This window comes from Ascidiella aspersa, chromosome 4 (assembly GCF_963924565.1).
Source record: "Ascidiella aspersa chromosome 4, kaAscAspe10.2, whole genome shotgun sequence".
In the NCBI taxonomy this organism is placed as follows: Eukaryota; Metazoa; Chordata; class Ascidiacea; order Phlebobranchia; family Ascidiidae; genus Ascidiella; species Ascidiella aspersa.
This window is the reverse complement of record NC_139450.1, coordinates 34,184,828-34,197,119: the sequence shown is the minus strand read 5'-3', so window position 1 is coordinate 34,197,119 and position 12,292 is coordinate 34,184,828. Positions and strand designations below refer to the sequence as shown.

Here is a 12,292-nt window from a genome sequence, read left to right as displayed (position 1 = left end):
GACAAACTGGCTCGTAAAGTTTGTCGGTAGCTGTATTTGTCTAATCTCTAAATCTGGAAATCAGGGGTGGCACTTTTAAACAACAAAATGTAATAAAATGTTGACAAGCTTTCGCACAACGTGATTTATCAGGTCAAAGTAGAAAAATCTAATTTTGAATTTATTATCAAGTTACCTCACAGATCTGTGCATAGTGTACCTTATAGAGTTATCGACTTGCCAAGTCTGGTTTACAGTATAGAGTTGCTTATGTTGATTGTTGTATTTAATTGCTGGTTATATCGAAGGTACGAGCGCTTGCTTCAGCTTCTTGGACAGCAAGTTCCTCTCATGGAAGCGATGGACCAAGTTGGGATTACACAACAAGATCTCGTTCAACTCCGCCAAATGAAGATGGCTGCAGCTAATCAACAAAAAATAAAGGTACGCTAGCAAGCTCTACTTAAGGCACTGTAGCAGCTCTACAAAAGATACAGTAGGACATCTACGTAAGGTACAGTAGTAAGAAGGAATGTCCAATAATATCGGATCGTAGCCGATCCAATGCCGAATTAATTTGTGCTGAACAGCCAAGCTTTACAATCCAACGTAGGGTTTTCTAGTTTAAAAGCCAAGATTTGAGAAAATATTTTATCGAACATCATAGATAAATAGCAAACTTAGAAAGGTGCAGTATCAAACGCAAACCTAAAGTACACTTCAAGTAGACTTGCGAGCCTTTTTTTAAACTATAACGGCAGCTGTAGTCATAAAGTTTATTTTGGAGGACAGTTAAGTCTGTAGTTAGATGTGAAATAAAAGCCAAACCTATGCATGAATAACCATTTCTGTGTGGGATGTATTATTCTGCGCTGTATACATTTCGCAATTTGACAGCAAAGCAAATATTTGATCTACAACTGATGTCATTTCCATTTAGTGCGCGCATGTTTTTTTAGAATATACATCATCTTATGAAAACGCAAGACCTTATCTCGTTCTTATTTTAACGAATTTGTTTCAAAATTCTCAGGAATCTTCGGACAATGAAGATATATTTCGTGAAAGCAACGAACAAGCATCTCGCAGCACCAGGTAAAATACGCACAAGTAAATAAACGCAGTTAACCCGACTTCATTGGAATAAATTGGATGAAATGTCAGTGGCGTGTTATTGCTAACAGCTGCCGAGCCTTTTTATTTTTATCCGCTATTTTTTGTCGGTAATTTACTAATATGAATCTAAAATCATAGCGATCGGTTTGGCACAAAGTGTTAAACTACAATAACAACGCTGCATTTTATTGCCTTTAGTTGGGACTAACCTTTTTTATTAGACTAAGCTTTTTTAATCTTTTTTTTAATACAACCTTAACCAGTTTGCCTCAAAAGTATTTTTTTAATTTACGCCTGAAGTGATTGTTCATCGATTTTTGAGCTAACGTTTCACAACAAACACTGTCCTGGCTTATTTTGTGGTTTGTTGCGAATAGTTTGTTGTCAGTGGGAGTTTTTTCCTCCGCCATAATTTTACTTCCTCGAGTAAAAGTTGTCATTATGTTCGTTATGTGTGGATTAACATGCGACAAATACTTGTATTCAAATCCTACCGCAAACATTGCAAAGCTGGACTTTGATTCAAGTTGCAAGCTTAAAGCTGCTTTGTCCGTTTGAACTTTCAGCTCTCGGGTCAAGGGTCAGTCCGTTCGGGTCAAAAGTCAAAAGTGTTGCAAACAAGATAACGTTTAAAAACAAGCGCATGAAACTGTGCGAGGCTACACAAAGTGATATAATCTTTTAGCTTACACGCTTACTATTCGTTGTTAGTAATGCAACGAATAAATACGAAAATTGAATAAAATCTATTAAAATTATGGCTTTATTGCTTTAAGAAAATCGAAAACTTGATAAAAATTTCTAGTTTTAACCTGCAGTTTTTGAAACTGTTTATGTGGTGTTAAAACCGATAAAAACACTCTTATATTTACACCCACCTTACCTTTCGCTTTTATCTTGTCAGTGTAACTGCTACAACATGGAATCCAGCCGCTCAATGGCGGAACAACGGACCTGAGGAATTCCAGGAGCGACTCCACACAACGGTATGCTTCTTTACAACTAACAGTTTGCTTTAGTTGGTTTGATTGTGGGCCCTATGTACTCCTTCTTGATGCCACGGTTGTTTTTAGGTAGATTTTTAAACCTTTCTTTACTTGGTGAACCTTACAAAGGTTCAGAGATAATCTTTTCCCCAATATATATTTTTTCCAACGGTGCGCTAGTCACAATAGTATTCCCGTTTTGATAAAAAAAGAAATATATTTAGATATTTAACACTTGTTTCTGAAGATGTAGAATAAGCAATCTTTTTTAAATATATAAATTATCGATTTTACAGTCACTTAAAGTTCCTTTATAATTCCTGCATGTATTTTTTTTACCCTCTGGGCACAAATATTTACCTTGTTTCGAAATAGCGGGAAAGCCTTGTATGACGTAATAGTAACGTCTCGCGTCCTGGTGTGTGGGTGAAGTACAAACATCTCGTGGGACGCGTGAAAATTTCAACAGTTTATCTTAAAACCGATGTTATTTACGGCTTTGTACACTTAGTTATCACTGGAACTGGAACATCAGTAACATCAGTAACATCAGTAACGTTATTACTTTTAGTAATTGAGCTTTATTGAACTTTAGCAACGTTTTATAAAGCACAGGTAAACACAAATTTTCGTTAGAAACTTTTACTGATGCCAGTAAACCATTAACTTTTAGCTCGGAAACCTTTTATAGTCAACCTTTTATTTCCACTATTGTTCATTTTAACCTAAATCTGTTGTTGTTGTTTTTTTGCTTTTTTATAAAATTATAAAGTTCAGGTATAGTACATGTTTCTTAAACCTAACATTGTTATTCCAAAATGATCCATTATAACTTTTTTTTTTTTTTTTCATTACACTATTTAGCCCCTCAAAATACCATTTTATGACGTCACACTTTGTTACCCCCAGGAAAGCCCCCCAACCCCTGCTATTTCGAGGGGTCAGTTAGCGCTGCCATCGACCCCGATCAAGCCATTCTCATCAGCCAGTCTCCCACCAGCCGTAGCAGCAGCATTCGTGGCTTCACTCGTCTCTAACAACGGTGAGTTCCGAGGTTTGTGGGTTCGAATTGCGCCCATGGAAGACAAGCTTATTGGATCTTGAAGCGATATTACACATTAGCAAATTTGAAATTAAATAAATTTGTTGATGTTTTTATGAAAGTAATTAAAAAAATAATAAATTTTTACCAGCGCTGGTTTGAAACGTATTTTACCTAGGTTTAACTTTTTTTTCTGATAATTGAAAAATACAATAGAATTTGGCCTTTTTTAAAAATTATTTTGACGTGCATTTGTTTTCAAAACATATTTTTGCCTTTCAAAAACGGGACAATATTATTGGCTGCACGTTAATGAACACGCTGTAAAATCAAAACTGGTCAAACTAACTTCGCTTTCCTCTATAATAATACCAAGCAGTTTGTCGAGTCTTTCTATAAACGATAGGAAGTTGTCTTCATGGAAAATCTCGTATCAGCGATTTCCCAAACTCGAGTCGCTTTCACTCGATTGAGCGTTTCACTTTGACGTTTCCTGCTTCTAATGCCCAGAAAAGCTTCAAAAACGATAAATCAGCGCTTGGTTAATAAGCAGGCGGGGGGTGTAAGGAAATTTTGCGCCGGCGTCAATTCGGTTCGTTCAGTTTCTCTTACAGGAAGCGATATACGCGACTCCTTGGTTAAAAGCTGCATTGAAAGCAAATTAACGAGCCTAAAAAACGAGGAAGTATGTTCGATGTGCATATACTGGCTCGCCTGCTTTATATTATAAGGATATTGAGGCTTATAATAAAACTGAGGTTTTTGGAACTAAGAAGGCGTTTGTATGTAGCCGCTATGTAAACGCAAATTTAGGAGTATTTAAAACAAGCACCCTTCTGAAATTAATCTGCATATACACTAGGTAATATTATAATTTGGTGGTTGTTCTAATTTCCTACAAAAATATCATATTTTTGCGGTTTAGATTATCTCATTGGCTTTCCTGAAAATGTATAAACCACCATAAGGTATGCAAGTAGTAGAAACACTTGATTGGTAGACAAACTAAAGTTGCCTAGATAAATACGTGATCAAACTTTAACTATTTTTAACTTCATCTGGCTTAATGAGATTGTCGAACAAACATAATTTTTAATAAATATCTTACAGTGGTTAACTATTATTTTACTCCTATTTTTCTGTATTCAGTAAAACAACAATATATAAAGTCAGTAAAAAATTGCCAGAAAATACAACAAATTAAAAATCACACGATATAATTTAGCTTAATATTTGTATTAGGTTTCAATTTGTTATATCTAGCGTCCATTGCTGGGTCGTTTTTAATAGTTTCAACTCAAATCATCATGTGATCGTCAGATATAAAATGGCTGCAATTATATGTTAGAGATTCAAATAACTTTAAACACATTGCAAATAATAGTTAATTGAAACTGAGTTTAATGAACTTGAGCATAATGGTTGGAGGTTGTAGTAAAACTTGTATTAAATATCAAAGCCCATACAGAAGTAAGTATTTTGCGAACGTTTCGAATATCTCTTTATTAATTTTTAACATGGTGAAAATGCGACGATTCTGTACTGCCTTCTCAGTTTTCATTATGTCGAAAATATAAAAAGAAAACTTTAACGAAAAAGAAGTACTTCTGTATGGGCTTTTTATTCTTCCTAAGTTTAATGAAGTTTCTTGATGCTTGGAAGTAGGAAGTGGAATATTTCACGCCGCTTTGTTCATATATTAATCAATTAATTGCTGGAAAGCCTGGAAATTACCAGCTTAAACGTCTTCCTTTTTCGCTTCTATCGTTGAATAAGTTGGTGATAAATTGGTAAATATCACAAGTGGTGATTAGCTTGTTTCGGTGCAACACCCAACATTCAATGTTTAATCGCTTATTGATGACAAGATAAAGTACCTATTGTTCACATTTCTATTCTGGAATGTTAAAACAAACGGTTATTGTTGGAAACTTGGAAAATTCTCTTTGAAATTGACGGCACTGCTTTAGATAAGAAATCAACATAGAAAGTGTTTGTTTTCACTAGAAACAAGGAATAAATATTAGATGCGAAACTTGGCCTTATAAATGATTCATGAACTGATATTTGCCGGAACTTTTTATCATGCCATATATGGGAGTCCAATATAACTTTGAAGCTGGGGAGCAAGTAGAATATTTTTACCGGAACACGTGACAATTTTGAAAGATGACGTCACAAAGTTACGTCATAACGTTGGGACAGCTGAGGTCATCGTTCGATATCGTGCAGAAATGCGCAAGTGAAATCTTACTTTAAACAAATTTAAGGAGATAATGGTATGGCGTGGTGAAGAAAGGACACGGCCTTGTAAACAAAATACCGCTTGTTACGTGTGCAGCTGTACACTTGCACGGCAAACCTTCGCAATATATTTTACTGGCTTACTTTGACCGCTGCTGACTTTACGTACAAGTTACTTTATGATTGGCTTTGTGAATAGACATGGTCACATGATGTTAAAAGACTATTCAATTATTTTACAAATATTTTGCCCCAATTTCTCAATTATGCTTCAGACCACTTATGTACGCTTTACTTAATTGATACATGTTAAATGTGTTGCTTTTGGAGGCGTAATTCAGGCTGTTTTGTAATGTTTTCGCTAATTTTTTCTGTTTATTTTTCAGATCAATCTGCCAACAAAGCTGATTTGCTTCAGAAGATTCTAAACCGTTCGTCGGCATTTTCGCAGGTGATTTATAAAGTTCATTTTACTCAATTCTATAATTAAGCCATGTGTAGCTTTCATAACGCAGTTTATTGCAACACGAATTAAAAAACAATACATTAGCTTAAATGAACGGGAAATTTTAACTTTTTTCAAAAAACTGTTTGAAAACTTTAAACATTTTTAGAACTGGCCTACGAATTATTTGCGGCGTAAAATTTTGCGTTGATTTCGTGCAGCAACGCATAACAGTTCGTCGCACATTTTAACGCCGCATATTTTCACAGGTCGGCTCCCCCTCTCTGCTGAACTCTAGTGTCCAGTATTCTGACAACGCAGATTCGATCGACACAATAACTGCTGGAACTGTATCTAGTGGTGTCGGGTAAGTTAAAGTTATAGGAGAAAATCAGTACTTATTTAGCTGAATAGTTTTTAATTTTCTAAAAATGCCAAATAAAGGTTAGGATTTTACCTTTATTTAAATCGATTTTAAGTTGAATTTTACTATAGAATAGATTCATTTGATAAATAGAAGTCATTTCAAATATAATACAAAAAAAACATGGCCAAAAAGCATTTTTTAAGGAATTTCAGCCTGTGTATTTTGAAGATAAAACTTATGTTTCTTTTAAGTATATTAAAAAAATACATTTCCTTGAGTGTTTATGTTTGTGTGTTAATTTTTAGTTCAATCAAGAAAGGGACATTGGACCCAACCAACTTTGACGAAGAAGTTTTCGACAAATACATTTCGAAGTAAGTTTCCTCGGCTAGTCGCACCAATGAAATAAAACGCTGTGAGTGACTAAAGGTAAAAGCTTTTTACGGGTTCATAACCGAAAATACATAAAAATGAAATATTTACTTCGCAATCTTTTATGTTTTAACTTTTATAATTCCACGCCACTCGAACATAGCGCCCTAAACGACTTGATTATTACTAACCCCTATTGTTATTTCTTATTTTCAGGTATAGTTCGAAGCACCCTTGTATGCAATCAAGTTGTCCTCACATCAACAGAGATCACTTCCATTGCACAGATAGCGACTGTAGCTTCCAGGTGGGTTTATAAACACTGTTGGTAAATCATGCAAAGTAGGATGGCTTGCTTTCTTTCAAACTTGTTAATTGACAGTTTTTTCTAGATATATTGATGCTGTCATGGATGGCCTTTATACATTAATTTTTTTTTTAATTTGTTGAACTACCTCAACACAATATAACTGTTTCACATTGCAGCGTTTCACGAACAAATCTGACGTGATACGCCACTACAACATGCACAAAAAGCGTGATAACTCACTTGCTCACGGGTTCATGAGGTTCGCTCCCACAGATGATTGCTCACGACAGTTCGGTCCGTGCCACCTCAACGGGAAAAGCACTCACTACCACTGTTTATATGTGAGTTGGGATTTATTTAATGTCTTGATTAACCGGGACAGAGTGATGGAATTTAGTAATCTTTAGTCCGAAAATGCCATTATTTCGGGTATAAAATATATTAAAAAAAAAACAATAGAATTTTAAGGAAAAACGATTCTTTTTAATCTTCAGTCTTAAAGTTTTAGTGTTAATGCTTTAATTAGCAGATAAGTTATTTTTATGTTTTCTTGGTGAAATAAGTTAAGTATTTCGAGCAAAAATAATCTCCGTAGTTTTGTCTTAAATTGTTTTATTAAGACTCAAAGCCAATGCAGAAGTAGGTAGCATCTTATGAACGCTTTAAGTAAATCTTTATTTGTTTTCAACGTGGTGAGAAGGCATTGATTCCAAGTATATATTTACGACTGAGGCAGATAGCAGCAAAAATTATAATAAAGAACGTTTCCCCCTTTCCATCCAGACAAACTGCAACAAAGTGTACACCAGCACGTCGGACGTAATGACGCACGAAAACTTCCACAAGAAGAACCAACAGTTTGTGAGCAACGGCTTCGAGAGGTACCGAGCTACTGAGAGCTGTGGGATGGGATACTGTACTTTCGTCAACCAACGTACAACGCACTTCCACTGCACGTAAGTTGGAACAATGTACACGCATATCGTCACTGAATTATAACCTTTTAAATTAGCACGTAAGTTTAACCACTGTTAGGGAATAAGGTTGAACTGCCCAATAAATTATATTCTTTTAATTAGCCGGTAAGTTAGAGCCATTTTGAAGAATAATGGCTGGAAGTTTTATATATACATGATAAGAATAATAAAGCCCATATATGTGTAGGTAGCATTTTGAACGTATCTGCATACTTCTATATGTGGTTTTCTTTTCTTACTACGAACAATTGTTGGTATATAGGGAGTTGTTTTGCTTCACTAATCACCTTGATTTCAACCTTTTCATTTTTACCAGCGTTTTTTTAGACCTAAAGACTGGAAAAAAAATTATTTTTTAACTTCAGTGTTGTCTGGTTTTGAGAGGGTTTAGCAAGAAAAATACATAAAAAACAGAAAAAAGTCTTGTAGTTAAGTAAAACTTTTGTTACTTTGAAGTAAAATAACCCTGATTTCACTTTTCTTGTGTTTAGTCGTCCTGGTTGCCAGTTCACGTTCAAGAACAAGTGCGACATCGAGAAGCACAAGGCTTACCACATGAGGGATGATGCCTACACTAGGCAGGGATTCAAGAAGTTCTACAAGACTGAAACATGCAGGTTGGTTTCAACCTCCGTTTAAATATAGAGCTGTTTGCTATTTTGTACTTTACCTTATAGTTTTTGTTCAATTAAAAATCTTCCTGATTTTTTCCAAAATATATAAGTAGGCATTTGTATATATTTGAATACCAGAAATGTTACAGTAAATCTAAAGTAAATTTTATAGATAAAATACTTAGACAGAAACATGTACGTCCGTTTGAACCTGGGTTGAAATATATAGTGTTTTTTGATAATTTACTTCGCTTTTTTTACTGAAAAAATCTCTATATATTTGGATACCAGAAATTTTACAAGAAAAATTAAGTAAAATTTGTGGTTTAAAATACTGTTTAAAATACTGTTTAAAATACTGTTTAAAATACTGTTTAAAATACTGTTTAAAATACTGTTTAAAATACTGTTTAAAATACTGTTTAAAATACTGTTTAAAATACTGTTTAAAATACTGTTTAAAATACTGTTTAAAATACTGTTTAAAATACAACAACATATTCATTCGTTTTTTCTCAGTTTCGACAAATGCTCGTTGGATCGCACCGCCAACCACTTCCATTGTCTACGTCATAATTGCGGTTTCGCGTTCACGTCTACCAGCCAGATGGTGTCGCACAAGCGCAAGCACGACCGACACGATTTGATGGGATCTGGATCGCTCAGCACAAGTGAGGGATATTTGCATTTATTAATGCTTTATTGCCTTTTTTTATTTTCTGATTTTTTACTTTTTCTCCTTTTGACAACTTACGTTATTATTCTTCAAACTTTATGATTTCTCAAATGTTTATCCATCACCTTTCTAAAGTTTCTTCAATTTACTGTGAATCTCTTTTGTGATTTTTCATACTTTTATTTTCTGAAATTGTCTCTTGTTTTTTTCGCTTTTTTTTTTCCTTGGCAATTTCCTGAAATATTTCCAAACTTTATAATTCCCCGAATGTTTTCTTATTCATTTTCTCCACTTTTCTATAACTTCTTCAATTTCCTTCTTTCTTCTGATCTCAGCTTCTCAAACCTCCTCCGACATGCCTTCCTCTTCTCGTGACGTCATACCTCCTAGTGACGTCAACGTTTCTCCTTCTTCTCGTGACGTCATCGGTCACTCCTCTCGTGACGTCATGCCCCCTCCACCACCGGCACCCCCAAGAATGACGTCATATCCCCACCTACCCTTCCTTGACCCCAACCGTAACCCCCCGAACCTGACCCCCCACCGTGGAAATACCCCCCAATCCCTTGTACCTAACCAGGGGAATACCCCCCGACCCATGGTGCCCCACTTACCCCAGATGTTGATGCCGTCATTTATTTATCCTTACGTCGCATCAAGGATTCTTAATCGTGAGGATTTTCTATTTCTTGCTTATTTTCTATTTCTTGCTTATTTTCTTTCTATCTCTTATTTTTAGGTTTATTTGCTTAACTTTTTGTTAAGTTTCCTAAGGTAAATAAGTAGACCTAACATTAGTTTATTTGTCATGTCGATGCCAATTGTATCGTTTTATAACACCCGATATGAGCGATCGGTTCATATCCTTTATCATATATGTGTGGCATAAGCGATTCGACTTAAAAATTAACTTGGCGCAAAAAATAAGGGATTTTAGTTTTTTTCTAAGAAGTTGAAATGCTATTAATTACAATTTTGCCAGAATGTTGACAAAGTAAAGCAGGAACACACCCCAATGTAACCCGAACCCTCTTTCTAACCCCCAACCCTCTTTTACAACCCCAGGTCCAGTGCCATCGATGTTGGAGCAACGTTTACCAGTCCCTGTTAAGTTTGGAACCTCTGTATTACAAGAAGCAGCCAGGAAAGTTCTGGCGTCAATCCCAAGCACTGTAGCAACAGGTTGGTAGTGTTGGATGTTAACTTTTGCCTAATGGTACATTTCTATCTGTATGTTAAGTATAAACTTAAACATCTTCAACTAAACATATTCAACAATCAATTATGACGTTACACTTACGTCTTAAATCGACCGCAGGGTTTGAAATGATAAGTTGTAAAAGTGTTCGATAAGTGATAGTATCGTTACTTCCGATACTATGGGTATCGGTGCCGATCTGATACTACTTGGTCATATGTATTTCGGTCATGGTTTGCAGTCCAATGCAGCGTTTCCAGTTTAAAAACAGTTTTATTAACAGCTCTAACAAACTTGACCTTTTAATTCTAATAATGACGTCATTTGGTATCACATCCAAGCACTTTTTTTAAATATCATGTCGGAAATCAATATATCGGAATAATATTTCAAGTGTCGGACATTCCTAGACAAACACTAATTCTATAATTTACCTAATTTTTATCTTAATTTTTTACACATATTTTTTTTAAATATTTTAAACTTTTTTTCAGCCGCCCTCCCCCATAATATGGGCCCCACCTTCGCGGCGAAGAGCGAACCCCCCAACTTTTACCCCTCACCATACATGACGTCATCACTATCTGCCTCCCCGGCACTGCCATCCAGCGGAGGAATGTTGAACCCGGAAAGTTGCTCGACACCTCGGTAAATGACCTTCTGTGACCTTAAAGTTGACGAGAGTTCGTTTGTGACGTACAATGCTGTTTGTTTGGAAGAATTAGTTTACCAATTGCATTTTTTTTACCATTAAACTTTAGGTTTTTACAAATTTTCTTAAAAATGTCTTAAATGTCTCTGGATGTTTTCATAAAATTGTGTTGCAGCACTAAGTGTAATAATTTTTTTCAATATTAATAATTTACTAAAATTTATAAAGAAGACCAATTACTACGTTTGCCAAATAAAAGTGAAATGTGTAACCTATGTTACCAAAAAGTCGAAACAATAATTTTTTTAACAAAACAATGATGCATAGTTTAACTTCGCAAACATTCTAGGTTTAAAAAATGAGCCCTGTTCATTAAACGTGACTTAACCACTCTCTACCTCCTCTAGTGACGAACATTACAACCCAGCCCGAAGCATCGCATCTTTGGGACTTCCCCCACCAGCATATAACACCAGCATTGAGGTGAGAATGAACATCCTTTTCGATAAGAAGTATATTTTTTAAGTAGGATCACTTTAAATAACATTGCTTTGTCGCAGGGTTTCTTGAACATAATTAAGGCGGACCCCCTAAAATTTTTGGGTGTACGTCGACCAGGGTTAGCATAACATTTTTAGAGATGACGTCATAAAACGTAGACGTGCCACTTTCAGCCCAACAAATGTCATTTAAGGAAAAAGTGCCATGGCGTTTTTTTCTAAATTAAACTATTTTTCAGGATTTCAATTTGGCCTTCATGGACCCTAAAACTGACCCCCTTACCCCAAGGGGTTCCGGGAGCCCAGTTTAAGAACCCCTGCTATTTATTTAGAATATTTTACTACCTTTCTGAAAAGATTTCCTAAAGTAACACTTTTAAAATTGTCTTTCACGTTCTTGAATAAACGAACAAAAGTTTATATTCTATATTTTACTGCCACGATTGTTTTCCATTATGACGTCACACCACCATTTTATTACGACAGGCCTCGCCATCTTTGAAGGTCGAAGATCAAGGACATTTCAAGGTCGCCACTCAGCCGGAACAAGATCAATGGAACGGAAAGCGTTCCACTTCACCGCACCAGCCAATGGAATACGATCAAGCTCCCGCGCTTCATCGTCACAATGAACAAGGTAAATGACGTAACAATCACCTAGTTACGTAATAATGGCGGCAAAGTTTTGTTTGTTTTTAAAAACTTCGGTAGAACTTGCGGATAATTTTATGTTTTCTGCGTTTATTTCAAAACTAAGGTTTTTCTAATTAAGTTTAAGTAAACTTTCTATTTTTTTATGAAGTTAAGTAATGTT

The 12,292-nt window shown here is 35.3% G+C and overlaps 1 protein-coding gene across 2 annotated transcripts in view; it reads left to right on the top strand.

Annotated features, from left to right (window-relative positions):
* The window catches only part of LOC146157637 (zinc finger protein castor homolog 1-like), a 68,805-nt gene that overhangs the window by 45,022 nt on the left and 11,491 nt on the right, over positions 1 to 12,292 (top strand). The window contains exons 9-25 of one of the 2 annotated variants that reach the window (XM_083388547.1): positions 288 to 423; positions 1,013 to 1,074; positions 2,000 to 2,081; positions 2,991 to 3,123; positions 5,754 to 5,818; positions 6,082 to 6,179; positions 6,485 to 6,553; positions 6,768 to 6,858; positions 7,038 to 7,202; positions 7,645 to 7,817; positions 8,330 to 8,455; positions 8,972 to 9,123; positions 9,464 to 9,799; positions 10,194 to 10,310; positions 10,821 to 10,974; positions 11,386 to 11,461; positions 11,965 to 12,115. In XM_083388547.1, the coding sequence (XP_083244673.1) occupies positions 288 to 423; positions 1,013 to 1,074; positions 2,000 to 2,081; positions 2,991 to 3,123; positions 5,754 to 5,818; positions 6,082 to 6,179; positions 6,485 to 6,553; positions 6,768 to 6,858; positions 7,038 to 7,202; positions 7,645 to 7,817; positions 8,330 to 8,455; positions 8,972 to 9,123; positions 9,464 to 9,799; positions 10,194 to 10,310; positions 10,821 to 10,974; positions 11,386 to 11,461; positions 11,965 to 12,115 (2,186 nt within the window). The remainder of the gene's footprint in view (positions 1 to 287; positions 424 to 1,012; positions 1,075 to 1,999; positions 2,082 to 2,990; positions 3,124 to 5,753; positions 5,819 to 6,081; positions 6,180 to 6,484; positions 6,554 to 6,767; positions 6,859 to 7,037; positions 7,203 to 7,644; positions 7,818 to 8,329; positions 8,456 to 8,971; positions 9,124 to 9,463; positions 9,800 to 10,193; positions 10,311 to 10,820; positions 10,975 to 11,385; positions 11,462 to 11,964; positions 12,116 to 12,292) is intronic. The other variant, XM_083388548.1, reaches the window with a different exon arrangement.